Genomic DNA, 14,216 nt, shown 5'->3' with positions numbered 1-14,216 from the left:
GGGTATAAATGCCTTTTTAACGTTAATATCTCTGAAAAATGATGTTATATGTTGCTTAGATAGCTAAAGGACTAAGTGGAGCAACAATATTGTGAAGTACTACACAAAGGTACACCGAGGTACAATGTTGACTGAGAGCAACAACTAGATTAGAGATGTGAATTTTGTTAGGAATAAAATGCATATTCACGTTAAAATCTAGATAAATCTGTTAGTTCAAGTGATATGTAAAAAAGCTTTAATAATTTCAGTAAATTCTTTTTTTTTTCAGAATAAAAACATTTTAATTTGTCCATTGTGGTACATAGTTTCCTTGAAGCAAACAAATTGATATTTTTGTTAAAAAATAATAATAAAACAAATAATAATTTTATACTTTTTATTTAATGTAAAAAATAAATATGGAGATTTAAGTTAAAAATGGCAACTGTGGTTGCCAAAATATTACTGTAAAAAATACAGTAGGCAATAGTAGTAATACATTAAGATGTTACCGCAAATTACAGTATTTTATTCATTTACAGTCATGTCCTACACATACCTGTACCAATGAAGTACCTACGTATATAATCACAACATACTTACATCTACATAACATAGTTTTGTTACCCTGACAAAAACACAATCATAAGCGTGTGTGGATGAGAAAGTCATAAAATGAACTAAAGCTAATAGCAAACAACTTATCCCACAAGCAGAGAAACATATGAATATATAGAAGTTGTACAGTGTAACTCACATGACTACTGAACACCATCATGGTAGCACATGATACTAAAGTAATGCAATAAAAAAGTTTATATCAACAATACATTTAAAGGGCCACGAAACCCTTCTGTTTGAGCAGGGTGTTTTCACACCTCTAGTTTGAAAAAGTCAGGAAAGTGGGTGTGTCTAGTTCTGTTTAGGAGAGAAATAGGAAAGGTGCATAAAAACAAAATTTGCATAAAAATAGGAGTTTTGGTTTAGGCAATCTGATTTTTACAGAGGCAAAACAAACACACACACAAGGAGGAGAACGACCTGCCTGATCTCACGACGAAATGTAAGTATTTTACGTTTTGTCAGTTTAGTGGCTAATTCGTACGAATTCGTATGAGTTCATACGTACGAAAAAAGTATGATTTTAAAAAGGAGGTGTTGATGAGCAAATTGTACTAAATTGTACGAATTAGATTGTACAAATTCATACCAATTAGCCACTGAATCAAAAAGTTACGAATTGCCATAAGATTGCGTTGGAACAACATTGACTGTTTACATGGACATCAGTAATCAAATTATTTGCCAAATTATTAAATGGTGGACTTTAACTGCAGTTTGGCACTTTCATTCAAGAACATTTCATTCATGCCCCTCATGACAAACGAGATTCGAGGAACTGCTGTAAGCGTGTATTTTTAATCCAATGTTTGATACCGCACGGCGAATGAGAGAAAAAACCCTCTGCATTTCTCTGTAGCTTAGATGCACTTGGTAGGTAGCGTCAGAAAGCCGTGTGTTATTCCTGTCACAAAATGCGGCGACAATTCTACACAACGGTAATAGTTTGATTGGGGTGTTTACATGTTTACATTCAAAGACCAGCATTTACAGTGGATCTTTCAGTCCATAATATTGGAGAGATATTAACGTACTGCGAAATTTAGTAACTTCGAAATCATTTTAACTACATTTTTTAAACACTGAAAGAGTACTGCTGGCAATTCAAACTAACTTTGCCTTCTGAATAAACAAACAAAGACCACTGATCGCTAAATTACCAAATCTGTAGAGATAGGACAATCAACACTAACTGGAACCGCATTGTTATTAAAAGGAGACGAGCGGCAAATCTGGATTTCACCACTTCCAGATGAATAAAAGCTCTCGGGTAAAAATGTTCCTCAGACACGTATTTTTGGTGCACTGTAATCCACACGTGATTCCAGCTGCGCTCTCATTGCGGGAAAATAAAAACAAACACTTTGTTGCAGCAAATTATAAAAGCAACACTGGCGACCCGTATCTCCAAACAATTCTTCTTCTATCACTTGTTTTGGCACACAACGTGGCGTCTCTCTGCTGTCTGAACACTATACAGGTAAAAACAGTCTTTGAAGCCATTATGCATATTAATGAAGTTGCACCGCATACACAATAGAGCGCGCTGATTGGTTTGAACCAAGCCTCTCATGAATTTATGCTGCACACTCAAAGACGTCACGAAGTACTCCCAGGTACAGACAGCCAGTCTAAACTCTGGAATACACGCAAGTATCTAATCGGCGTGACGCAGCTTCAAAAATTCAAACCGGAGGAACGAATTTGCTCGAAATAACACAAAAACAACCAATTTTCACTTTTTTTTGTGAAATATATGTGTCCTAATAGTGTTTTTAGCAGTGTGGGACACATATATGACTGTCAACAGCTCAAAAATGTGTTTTGGTGTTTCGTGACCCTTTAACATAAAACTCTAAATGTACAAAAATGATGAAAAACTAAAAAAAAAAAAAAAAAAAAAAAAAAAAAAACAGTAATGACAACAAAAAACATAAAAATGCAATTGACATGTAGGGAACTCTGGGAATGTAAATGTATGGTTAATCTCTGTATGCATTAAGGAAACTTATTGTTAACCAGGTTATGTTTTGTTACTGGAGTATTTTTACAGTTTTTTTTTTAACCATTGGAATTACAAACCTTTTTTTACGAACCCTACAGGGTTAAGTAATATCCAGAGATTTTACTAAGGTAATATAGTATTTATTTTGGTTTTAAAAAGCCAATGAATGATTTATAGAGTGTATGAACATGAAAGGAGACAACAGAAAGAAACACAAAGATCAACTGCATTGTCATCAGCAGATCTACACCAAGAGAACAATTAAAAACATTTTTACCTTCAAACCAAACTTACGATTACAGACATTTAACTGAATTCCCATTTGGCCAGTGAGCTTTAACAAACTGCTCTGTGAGGGTAACAGTTAATTAATTTATAATTAGTCACTAAGCAGAGTGTTATCAGTCTTTTGTGGCTGTTTGTCGTCTGGCTGTTTGACCTAATGAATGTCTACACCACAAAAGCAATCACATCCAGTCTAATGCATCTGTACAGGGGTGGTCCCATATTTTCCTTTTCCTGAAATATATATTGTGATAGGGGCAGCACAGTGGCGCAGTAGGTAGTGCTGTCGCCTCACAGCAAGAAGGTAGCTGGGTCGCTGGTTCGAGCCTCGGCTCAGTTGGCGTTTCTGTGTGGAGTTTGCATGTTCTCCCTGCGTTCGCGTGGGTTTCCCCAACAGTCCAAAGACATGTGGTACAGGTGAATTGGGTAGGCTAAATTGTCCGTAGTGTATGAGTGTGTGTGTGAATGAGTGTGTGTGGATGTTTCCCAAAGATGGGTTGCGGCTGGAAGGGCATCCGCTGCGTAAAAACATGCTGGATAAGTTGGCGGTTAATTCCGGTGTAGTGACCCCGGATTTATAAAGAGACTAAGCCAACAAGAAAATGAATGAATATATTGTGATATGAATACAATTTCGCAAGATGACTTGAATGGCTCTATTTGTAAAGAACCCAAAAATTGAGATAGATTGGTATAAGTCTAGGTAAGTCTAAGTATCTACTATACTGGTCAAAAGTAGCTGATCCAAAAAGAGACCCCATTAACACCTGTATTTAGAGGCGCTTACATTTGATAGGATTGAGATAAATATATCTTACTACCAGGTGTAAACAAGGGACAAATGCGTAGAAAAACACAATTAAGCAAAAATTAAGCACCCTGACCTCATATGAAAGACACTGGAACAAAGATTTTAGTTTTTTTTATGCAGAAAAGTGTTTTAAGAGCTTCACATGATTACAGTTGAACCACTGAAGTCATATGTGATGTTTTGACAATGCTTTTGGTTCCTTTTCTGGACCTTGGAATGTCTCAGGACTGCAGTACTCTATTATGCTGCGTTCACACCAGATGCGGAACGCATGTCAAGCATGAGTGATTTACATGTTGTCAATTCAAACGCACAAATAGACATCCTGCGGTGCGATACGCACGAATGGTGCAATGCGAATGACGCGAATTGAGCTAATGGCGCAGCCTGATATGCGCGAATGTCGCGACGCTAATTGTGTGTTTTGTGCGTTTGATGCACGAATTGATTGAGGTCGAATGTCTGAACTTCAGCGGATATTCGCGCTGCGTTAACCAATCAGGAGCTTCCTCTTACACCTGTACACCTGTTGTTGGAGTCCCTGGAGAAATCCTCCAGCCGACACCGGCAAAAAGTTCATCAAACTGGGCTGGGCTCAGTCAGAAGCCCAGCTGAAAGCTTCCATCATCCAGGTTAAGTTTCTGGAGGAGTTTATGAGCTCAGAGCTGGATGCACCTCTGAAATGGTCTAGTGGGCTCAGACACAGCCCTAAACCTATCGACGCTGTTTTTCAGCCTTCATAAAGCACATAAACAGTTATTTTCTCAATAAAATCCATGTTAGCCATTTAGCTATGAAACTAGAGTCACCGGGCAGACAGAAGCCCTGCCTATCATGAAAATACGCGTCTGTTCTGAAGTGAATTTGATGCGCGAATGTCGCAGATTTGACGCGCGAATAAAGCGGGGTTTGACGCGCGAATGAAGCGAGTAAACTCAAATGTTCACGCGGCTATTTACGCGCGAATAGCGTGATTTATCTGCGCATTCCACGTCTGGTGTGAACGCAGCATTAGAGCTTCACGATATTGAAAAAAAAATGACATTGTAATATTTTCTTTTACTGCAATGTGAACATAACTTTACAAAAGGACTTAAATGGCTCTGTTTGTGAGCAATTAATAATTTTAGATGAACTGGGATGATTTTGTAGGTAAATGTATCTGCATAAATTAAAACAAGTGTAGTTAAATACAACAGAGCAATGATACAAATGAAATAAATGATGCGTTGTGGTTTTCTGGGGGAGTCTAACCATATTCAGGTACTGAAATTGAATAATCAAACCTAAAACAACCCAGTATAGTCTTCATTAGGTAAATATTTATATACAATTAATCTTTAATGTACAAATATTTGGGTTATAGTTGCCAAATGGCTTTAAAGAGCTTGAATGTTTTACATAGTCACAGGCCTTAAAAACGAGTGCAAATAATAAACTTTGATTCTTGGACTCAAATTTGAAATGTTCTGTATGTATTATGTTCTGTAACTGTAAAGTCTGGTCAACTATTATCCCAATTTGACATTGCCAATCCTGCTATGTGACTATTGCAGATTCGCACTTTGTAATATCGATGCTAAAAATATATTTTGCAGCCCTACCCTCTACGGAGGATGAGGGAGCTCTCGGATTTCATCTAAAATATTTTAATTTAGGTCTCAATGTATTGAAAAGACTTGAGGGTAATTAATTTAATAGTGTAATTTTTTGGAAGGTGCCGGGGGGTGTGGGGGGGGGGGATTGCATACCAGGTGTAAATGGGGCTTGGGAAGTAAGCATGACATTAGCTTATAGCTCACTATGATTTGGAACTAAGATCCTGAAAGCACAGAAGGACACAGGCGCAATGAAGGAATAAAAATAGCACTGTGAATGAAATCCCAGAGGTATCTGAGAGGAGCTAAAAATAGAGCAGGTATGAGCAGGAAGTGCGGTGTGCTCACTACTCTCTGTGTACACCATCTTACGCCATTCCTCACACACTTTCAATGTCCAGACTAAATTCGTAGTGCGAGACTGTTGATTCAGTCTTTCTTTTTTTTTTCTATACGATAAAGCCACAGTACACCACACTACAAACAAACACTACATTAATCCTTTAACAGGTTAAGAACCACACAGTATATAATAACTTAAATGACATTGAAATCTTGTAATAACCTCCAGTTACAGTCCAATGAGCTCCCAGTAAAGGGTAATACAGTTGCTGAGAGAATTCAAATGCACAGCAAGTAAAAAAAAAACACATGCAAATAGAAAACCATTAACAAACTGAGAAAACATCTTCATGAATTTGACACATGCACATACAGAAACGTGCTGCAAATAACATAGACAACAATGGAAATGAGCCCCGGGACCCCAAAAAGTGAAGACCCTAGCTGCTTCTTGTAGAGACACAGTGGTGTTGATGGACATCTGACAGATTTTTTAATTTGTTCATGTTTTTTTTTTTTGTTTTGTTTTTTTGCATGTGTTTTCTTAACTTGCATTGCATTTGAGCTCTCTTTGCCACCGTAGTCAGGGGTAAAATTTACAGCTATATCTCACCCAAACAATACCAACTTCACACCATTATGTGATTATTTTCCATTATGTGATTATTTCATATTTATTTTAAATATTGTGGACCAAGTTCAGCAACGAATCACCTGTACCATGTAGTTGGAAACAAATTAGAAAGGACTCATCAGGTTGCATGTGCAATAAGAGTTTAATGGCAGAACTCGTATTACTACTTAATAAAAAAATCCATGCTATGTGACTTGAAAGTGATTGGGAAAGCAAATCAAAGAAAAGCATGTGTGTCTTTTTGGTTGTTACATTCAGGGGTCTCCACAGCGAACTACCTGCATCCATGTATCCTTATACTGTTCCTGGAGATATATCTTCCTGCAGAGTTCAGCTGCAACCTTGATCAAATGCATCTGTCTTTAATTACCAAGCAGTGCTTCAGATTCAACTTTTTTTTTCTTTTTTTAGATCAGGATTTGAGCTGTTGGAAAGTAGATCTCCAGGAACAGGATTGGGTAACCCTGCTCTAAATCCTCTTTCCTCTTACCCACTAACTTCATGTGCTTATTTATCAGATCCATATATCGCTTCTTTGGTCTTCCTCTTTGCCTCCTGTCTGGCAGCTACATTCCCAACATCCTCCTACCAATATTTTCACAATCCATACATCCTCTATCCATACATCCTCTCCTTACATCCTCACAAGTCCGAACCATCTTAGTCTTGCCTCTCTAACTTTCTTCTTGAAATATCTAACGTGAGCTGTCCCTCATTCCTAATCTTGTCCAACATTGTCACTCCCAAAGAAAACCTCATCATTTTCATATATGGTACCTTCAAATCTGCCTCCAGTCTCTTCTTCAGAGCTGTCTCTAAACCAGGGGTGCCCAAACTTAGTCCTGGAAGGCCTATAGTTGACCTCTTACCCTAATTAGACACAACTGAACAAGCTGATCAAGCTCGTATTAGGTACAATAGAAAGCTCCGGGTAGGTGTGTTGGAGCTAAACTCTGCAAGACTATGGCACTAAACTATACAACATAGCTGGTCTCACCACTGTCTTGTCCTCTTTCCCTTTAATTCTTGCTGGTATCCTTCTGTCACACATTACTCCTGACACATTTCTCCACCAATTCCAACCTGCTTGCAATCTCTTCTTCCCTTCTTTTCCACACTCTCCATTACTCTGGACTGTTGACCCCAAGTACTTATACTCATGTATTCTGTCTTTATACGACTGACATTCATTCCTGCTCTCTCCTAAGCAAACCTCCAATTCTCCAGGATTCTCCAATTTTCCTCTACCTGCTCCCTGCTCTCGCTTTAGATCACAATGTCATCTGCAAAAATCGTTGTCCAAGGGGATTCCTGTCTGACCTCCTCTGTCAACAGGTCCATCACTATAGCCAACAAGAAGGAACTCAGAGCTGAGCCCTGGTGCAATCCCACTTTCACTTTGGACTTTTCTGTCTGTCCTACCACACACCTCACCGTTTTTATCATATTAGCATACATATCTGACATACTTCTGTGCTACTTCTTACTTTTCATACAATACCACAGCTCTTCTCTTGGCACTCTCCATGTCTACAAAAACACAGTGCAGCTCCTTCTGGCCATCTCTTTAATTCTCTATCAACATTCTCAGGGCAAGAATTGCATCTGCTGTGCTCTTTCTAGGCACGAAGCCATACTGCTGCTCACAAATATCAACTTCCTTCTGTAGCCTAGCCTCTATCTTAAACCTTCACTGTATGACTCAGCAACTTTATCCCTCTGTAGTTGCTGCAACTCTGCACATCACCCTTGTTCCTAAAGATTGGCACAAGTACACGTCCCCAGTTTTCCTCAGGCATCATCTCACTCTCTAAAACCTTGTTGAACAATCTAGTTAGAAAGTTCACTGCTGTCCCTCCTAGACACTTCCATACCTCAACTAGTATGTCATCCAGACCAAATGCCTTTTCATCCTCTTTGACAGCCGTAAACCTTATTTTAGAGAGTTAGACTTGTGATGAGAAGGTCCTGACTCTGGTAGGGATTGTCGGTGGTGGGTGTAAATAACCAGAGCTCTCACCAACCTGAATACCATGGCTGAGGTGAGTCCCTTGAGCAAGGCACCGGTCCTCCAACTGCTCCCCAGGAGCCACAGCAATAGCAACCCCCTGCTCTGGGTGTGTGTTCACGATGTGTGTGAGCACTTGGATGGGTTAAATCAGGGGTCGGCAACCCGCGGCTCTAGAGCCGCATGCAGCTCTTTAGCGCTGCCCCAGTGGCTCCCTGGAGCTTTTTCAAAAAATGTTTGAAAACGGAAAAAGATGGGGGAGGTAAATATATTTTTGTTTTAATATGGTTTCTATAGGAGGACAAACAATCTTAACGTCTTCCAATGCTGTAAAAGTGTGTAGAATATTTATTTTCAACATTTCTGTCAACGAAGATTTGCGTCATAGCCTGCGACACACGGAATAGGCAGGTGGCTGTTGTAAACTATCCGGCGGCTGTGTGATGCGCCATGGAGCGTAAGCTATCTTTGCCAAAGATGTACAGCTGGGCACGCTCTCTCATTTTCCCTCCCTGAGAGAATTCAAAGAAGCCCATCCCGATCACTCACTCAACGGTGATTATTTAAAAGGTGCGATCGTTGATATGCAAACTGCATTTGGGAGCAGATTTTGCGAGTGGCGAAAGGAAAAAACGAGACTGTCTTTCCTTGTCACACACCCCTGGAGATTGACCCTTCCTTGTTGAACACATTCCCAGTAAGGGGCACGTTATGCACGTTCATTTTGATGTTGTTTTTTGGAATCCTCAAAATAAAAAACATCAAAAATCTGATTTCTTTACTGCATTTCTATAATTTCATTGAAGCAAAACATGATGCATTAATATTGTAATGAAGTTAAACTTGAACATTAAACATAATTCATTGATATTGCAATGAAGTTAAACTTTAACATTAAACATAATTCATTAATATTGTAATGAAGTTAAACTCGAACATTAAACATAATGCATTAATATTGTAATTAAGTTAAACTTGAGACGGCATCGTACAACAGAGTAGTCACGTGGTGCGTCATTCTCTACAGGATGCACTGCAGGGAAAAAAAACATTTATTCATGAAGGCTCAGTATGTATTTGTAGCCAACTAAATCATTTTTATAGTAGGCTAATATAGCTAATATAAATACATACAGCATGTGTTGCCTTCATTATAAGGCTTATATAAGGCTTTTAATTTTTTGCGGCTCCAGACATATTTGTTTTTGTTTTTTTTGGTCCAGTATGGCTCTTTCAACATTTTGGGTTGCCGACCCCTGGGTTAAATGCACAGCACAACTTCTAAGTATGGGTCACCACACTGGGCCACGTCACGACTTTCATTTTAACTAACTTCTGACCTCATCCTTTCTAATTTGTTGTACTTTCTGCTCCACAGTGTTCACTTCTTCTACCATACTTTCCCTCTCATTCTCCTAATTCATCAAGTACTCCTTAAATTTTCTCTTTACACTCTTCCCACACTCTTGTGAGTACCCTACCACCTCTCCTTAATAAACCTGACCTGCTACACATCTGATACTATGCAGTAATGTATGAATATCTTGTTTTGGGCACTTACTCATACAATTAATTTCAATCTATTTCTCAAACAGCTACTGAATGACTGTCAACGACCGAGAATTTAGGATCTTTATGGAAAACAGCATGAAGCTTAATGTGTTGGGTCTGAGAAAACCTTTTTCATTAAAAACTATTAGGACGATTTAAAAACAAACCAACGCACAGTTAATCTGTTTGATAACATCTGGTGGTAATTTTGAAACACAAAAGACTTTTAGTTTAAGACTCCAAAAGAAGAAACCACACATTCATTCGGTATTCCAGAGGGAGAAAAAGAGGCTGGCATGGAAAAAAAAAATCACTGAGAAGGGCAGGAGAAATCAACATTTCCATGTGAAAGCCACTAAGATTTCCATCTTCTTCTCACTACTGTGTGCTGGATTGATTTGCTGTTGGTTTGCTGTTCAATGAATGTGTCTAGCTCATATGAATGTAGACATATTCAAATATTTAAAAATCAAAATACCCCACTCTGTTTACTTTAAAATGATCGATTAAGGTTATAACCAACACATACAACGTACACTAATATTCAGATTTAAACATTATCAAATTTTAGAAATGTTTTGGGTCTAAGAAACCTTAGAGGAGATTTTTTTTTTCTTCATATGCTTAATTTATTTCATATGTTTGTTTTAATTTGTATTCTTATATACCATTGTAAGATTTTCAAAATTTTTCCTCTATTTTTCCATGAGTTTTTTTGGGATTTTCAAATTGTAAAATTAAATGGTAGTAAGTACCATTTTATTGTTTTTAAAGTTAATGTATTAATTACATTAAAACTAATGGTATTTATTATGTCTAGTTAATATTTAATAACCGAAAATCATGTGTAAACAACTGAATTAATCTTTTAGTTATTTATTTTTTCTTTTTGTCTGGATTTGTGATATAAACTTAACGTATCAAAATGTAATTATTTAAAATGTATTTACAAAAAAATGAAGCAATTTCTTTGATCTTTAATTGCAAAAAGTGCTGTATGCTAGAGGTTAGAGTACAAATTTAAGCATGGACGATAAAAGGGAGAAAAACTCATATTTTAAAATGTAGCATTTTTTATTAATTTTTTTATTAATATTATAAAAAATATTTAAAAAATGTATCTATTAAAAACTACTATTTTGTTATAAGTAGTAGTAAAGTATCAGTATAATTTTAAGAATACATTCTACTAAACATGTAATTTATTTTGGTCACTATTTGAAGTTAAACAAGACTCTTAATTGTTCATGTTGTCAAGAAGACCTTACATTTTCTATGTGTACAAAATGTAATCTCATTAATTGAATATGAGAGCAGCTCTGGACATGAAGTTCATGTGTTCATGTCCTCACAAAGATAGACAACCGATGCTGAAAATAACACAAGCATTTTATTGATGAGACAGAATGTCATGCATGCTTGACACTCACCTGAAACACCACACGTGATTTCTCCAGCAGATATGTCCTCATGTTCGCACCAATGATGTGATACTTCTTATCAAAGCCAATCTCAATGTATTTCCCAAATCGACTGCTGTTGTCATTCCTGGTGGTCTTGGCGTTACCAATAGACTAGAGATGAGAAAAGAAAAAAAACATCAACTTCCCTTAGTAATTGTATAAACAAACTAAGTAAAAACATATATATTTTATAAATAATTGACAGATTTTATCCAGTTAAGCAGTTTTTTGCAAACGTTCAGAAGTCACATTGACATTGAGGTTTCATTTCTTTTTGGGAATGTCCGTTTGTTAAATCTTTTTGATTTTAATCTCCAAAAGGTTTGTGGTGATTTAGTAGACACGTTGTTTTTGGATTTTATGCTAAAGAAAAAAAAAGTTTCTGTATAAACCATGTTTTTTTGTTTTTAACGTTTTACATACATAAATATACAAATACTAAATGTAAACCCCATTTTAGAAACAAGGATTGCACTGCAATTTTAAATTGCAACTGTACTTAAATACAATTTCATTCATTCATTCATTCATTCATTTTCTTGTCGGCTTAGTCCCTTTATTAATCCGGGGTCGCCACAGCGGAATGAATCGCCAACTTATCCAGCAAATTTTTACGCAGCGGATGTCCTTTCAGCCGCAACCCATCACTGGGAAACATCCACACACACATTCACACGTGCACTACGGACAATTTAGCCTACCCAATTCACCTGTACCACATGTCTTTGGACTGTGGGGGAAACCGGAGCACCCGGAGGAAACCCACGCGAAGACAGGGAGAACATGCAAATTCCACACAGAAACGCCAACTGAGCCGAGGTTCAAACCAGCGACCTTCTTGCTGTGAGGCGACAGCACTACCTACTGCGCAACTGCTTCGCCCATTTTCCCAAAATATTTGTCAAAATAAAATTCATCACCTAAAATCATTCCATTTGCTGAAACACCGAGAAAGTTGTGGCCAAATTAAGATTCAAAATCACCCCAGAGTGGATGAAAACATCCCCAACAGCAGACAAGGGTTAAAATTAGTCATATAAAGACAATACACTTCATACCGTTGCAATACAGTCAAAAGAAAGAGATTGGCTACTCGCCCACTAATGTAAACAAGCATATTGCCCTGTAGACTAAAGAAAATGGAAGTGATCACCTTTGATGATGAATAGCCAATAAAGCCATTTCTAATTTCTAGGACAAAACATCTGAACATTGGGTGGCTTCTCTTTATTCTTTATATATAGTGAGCTCAGCTAAACAGACATGTGCATTTTGTGAACGGTTTATCAGATTAAAAGTTTAAGGTTAATGTGGGTGACAGCCGCCAGTTCTCATTTCTGTGTGGAGTTTGCATGCTCTCCATGTGTTCGCGTGGGTTTCCTCCCGGTGCTCCGGTTTCCTCCACAGTCCAAAGACATGCGCTATATAAGCATGGTCCAGTACAAGATTCTGACGGTATGATAACCTTGGATGAAATTATTGCGGTTTCACAGTTTGGCGGTATTGGGATTACTGCTCTGAAATAAGTTCCTTTTAAATGTCTGGGTAAAAAAAAAAAAAACTTTTTCCCCTTTTTGAACACAATATATTTTATTTTGAGAAACATTTCAAATATTTTGCAACAGTAAACATGTCAGGCTAAATATTCAAATCAATTATTGACTTCTGGTGTCTTAACTTGTGTTAAAAATTTTAAAAGGCATCTTTAGAAATATTTTCTGCTGGAGATACTCCTGTCCTAAAAAATGTTAATTAAAAATAGTACACATACCTTATGAATGGTTTTGTAGAAAATTTTGCCGGTTTTAAAACCTTGACTCTTCCAATCTACGGTATACCTTGAAAGCGATTATTGTCCCATGCCTAGTGCTATAGGTGAATTGAATAAACTAAATTGGCCATAGTGTATGAATGCATTAGTTAATGGGTGTTTCCCAGTACTGGGTTGCAGCTGGAAAGGCCAGCCGGAACACATATGCCAGAAAAGTTGGCAATTCATTCCATTCGTGACCCCTGATAACACAACACAAATCGATTGTGTGGAACCTAGCAATTTTTTTCAGTGTAGAATCTGACAAATTATGTATAAACATATCCCTCTGAGAAAATATTCATGAGAAAATCAGAAATGAGATACGAATAAAACTGTAAATTTGGTTTCAGTGTGACTGAAGAGCAGACTTGTGGCTCTGTAGTGATAATTGGTCAGACAGGAATACATGTTTCCATAACAAGAGATGGAAAAGTGTGCACACTGACATGCAAGGTAAAGAATAACAGCAAACTGTTAGCATAGTTTGCCCCATTTAGGGACTGCTTTGTTCTCCATTTACCTTTATCATTCATATCAGCATTACAGATTAGCATAATCAGCATTTGCCCTGTTGTCAACATCAGGTGAATGACCAGTATCAAACTCACCCAACTGGTTTTTACTCTGTGTCTTGAAGATCTTCACAGATCAAAGACAATTCAATAGTACAAAATGGAGAAAGAAATCTCCTCAATTTCCAATTACCAACTTGTGTATACTTAACATGTGCTGTTTGTGATCATTTCATTCCTCTGTGTGTACAAACAAGTAGCGAAACAACAATAAAGCTCAACTTGTATGTAGTAGTTCTTGTTATAAATAATTGTATCTGTGCTTTTCATTATTTTGTACAAATCCCTCATTTGCCCCTCAGAATCTTTAACCAAATATAATATTCTTCTCCTCCCTCTTGAAACAACTTTCCTTCACTTCTTTATGAAATCCCTTTTGGGAGAGGCTATCAGGACATGTCTTGTTTTTTGCTCCGCCTTCATCTATTCCTTAATCTTCTTCCATTTTGTTAGCAACACCCATCTAAAGTGGTTCCCAAAGGATGGCGCCACTTGACAGTTTCAAGTGGATGTACATCACGATATGAGGGA

At 37.4% G+C, this 14,216-nt stretch overlaps 1 protein-coding gene and 1 long non-coding RNA gene across 16 annotated transcripts in view; one reads left to right on the top strand and one right to left on the bottom strand.

The window, feature by feature from the left end:
• LOC147839797 (uncharacterized) overlaps positions 1 to 14,216 on the top strand; it is a 516,604-nt gene that overhangs the window by 429,081 nt on the left and 73,307 nt on the right. The window lies entirely within an intron of this gene.
• myo5aa (myosin VAa) overlaps positions 1 to 14,216 on the bottom strand; it is a 164,030-nt gene that overhangs the window by 89,431 nt on the left and 60,383 nt on the right. For all 15 annotated transcript variants that reach the window (XR_015515196.1, XR_015515197.1, XR_015515194.1 and 12 more), the window contains one exon: positions 11,268 to 11,411. Coding sequence is in view for 9 of the 15 variants with exons in the window: in XM_087293353.1 (XP_087149479.1) it covers positions 11,268 to 11,411 (144 nt within the window). In the remaining 6 variants the exon portion in view is untranslated. The remainder of the gene's footprint in view (positions 1 to 11,267; positions 11,412 to 14,216) is intronic.

The sequence above is a fragment of the Danio rerio genome, chromosome 18 (assembly GCF_052040795.2).
Source record: "Danio rerio strain M-AB ecotype USA chromosome 18, GRCz13ab, whole genome shotgun sequence".
Lineage (NCBI taxonomy): Eukaryota > Metazoa > Chordata > Actinopteri > Cypriniformes > Danionidae > Danio > Danio rerio.
Note: the sequence above shows the minus strand (reverse complement) of the source record. Positions and strands in the feature narration are given on the sequence as shown.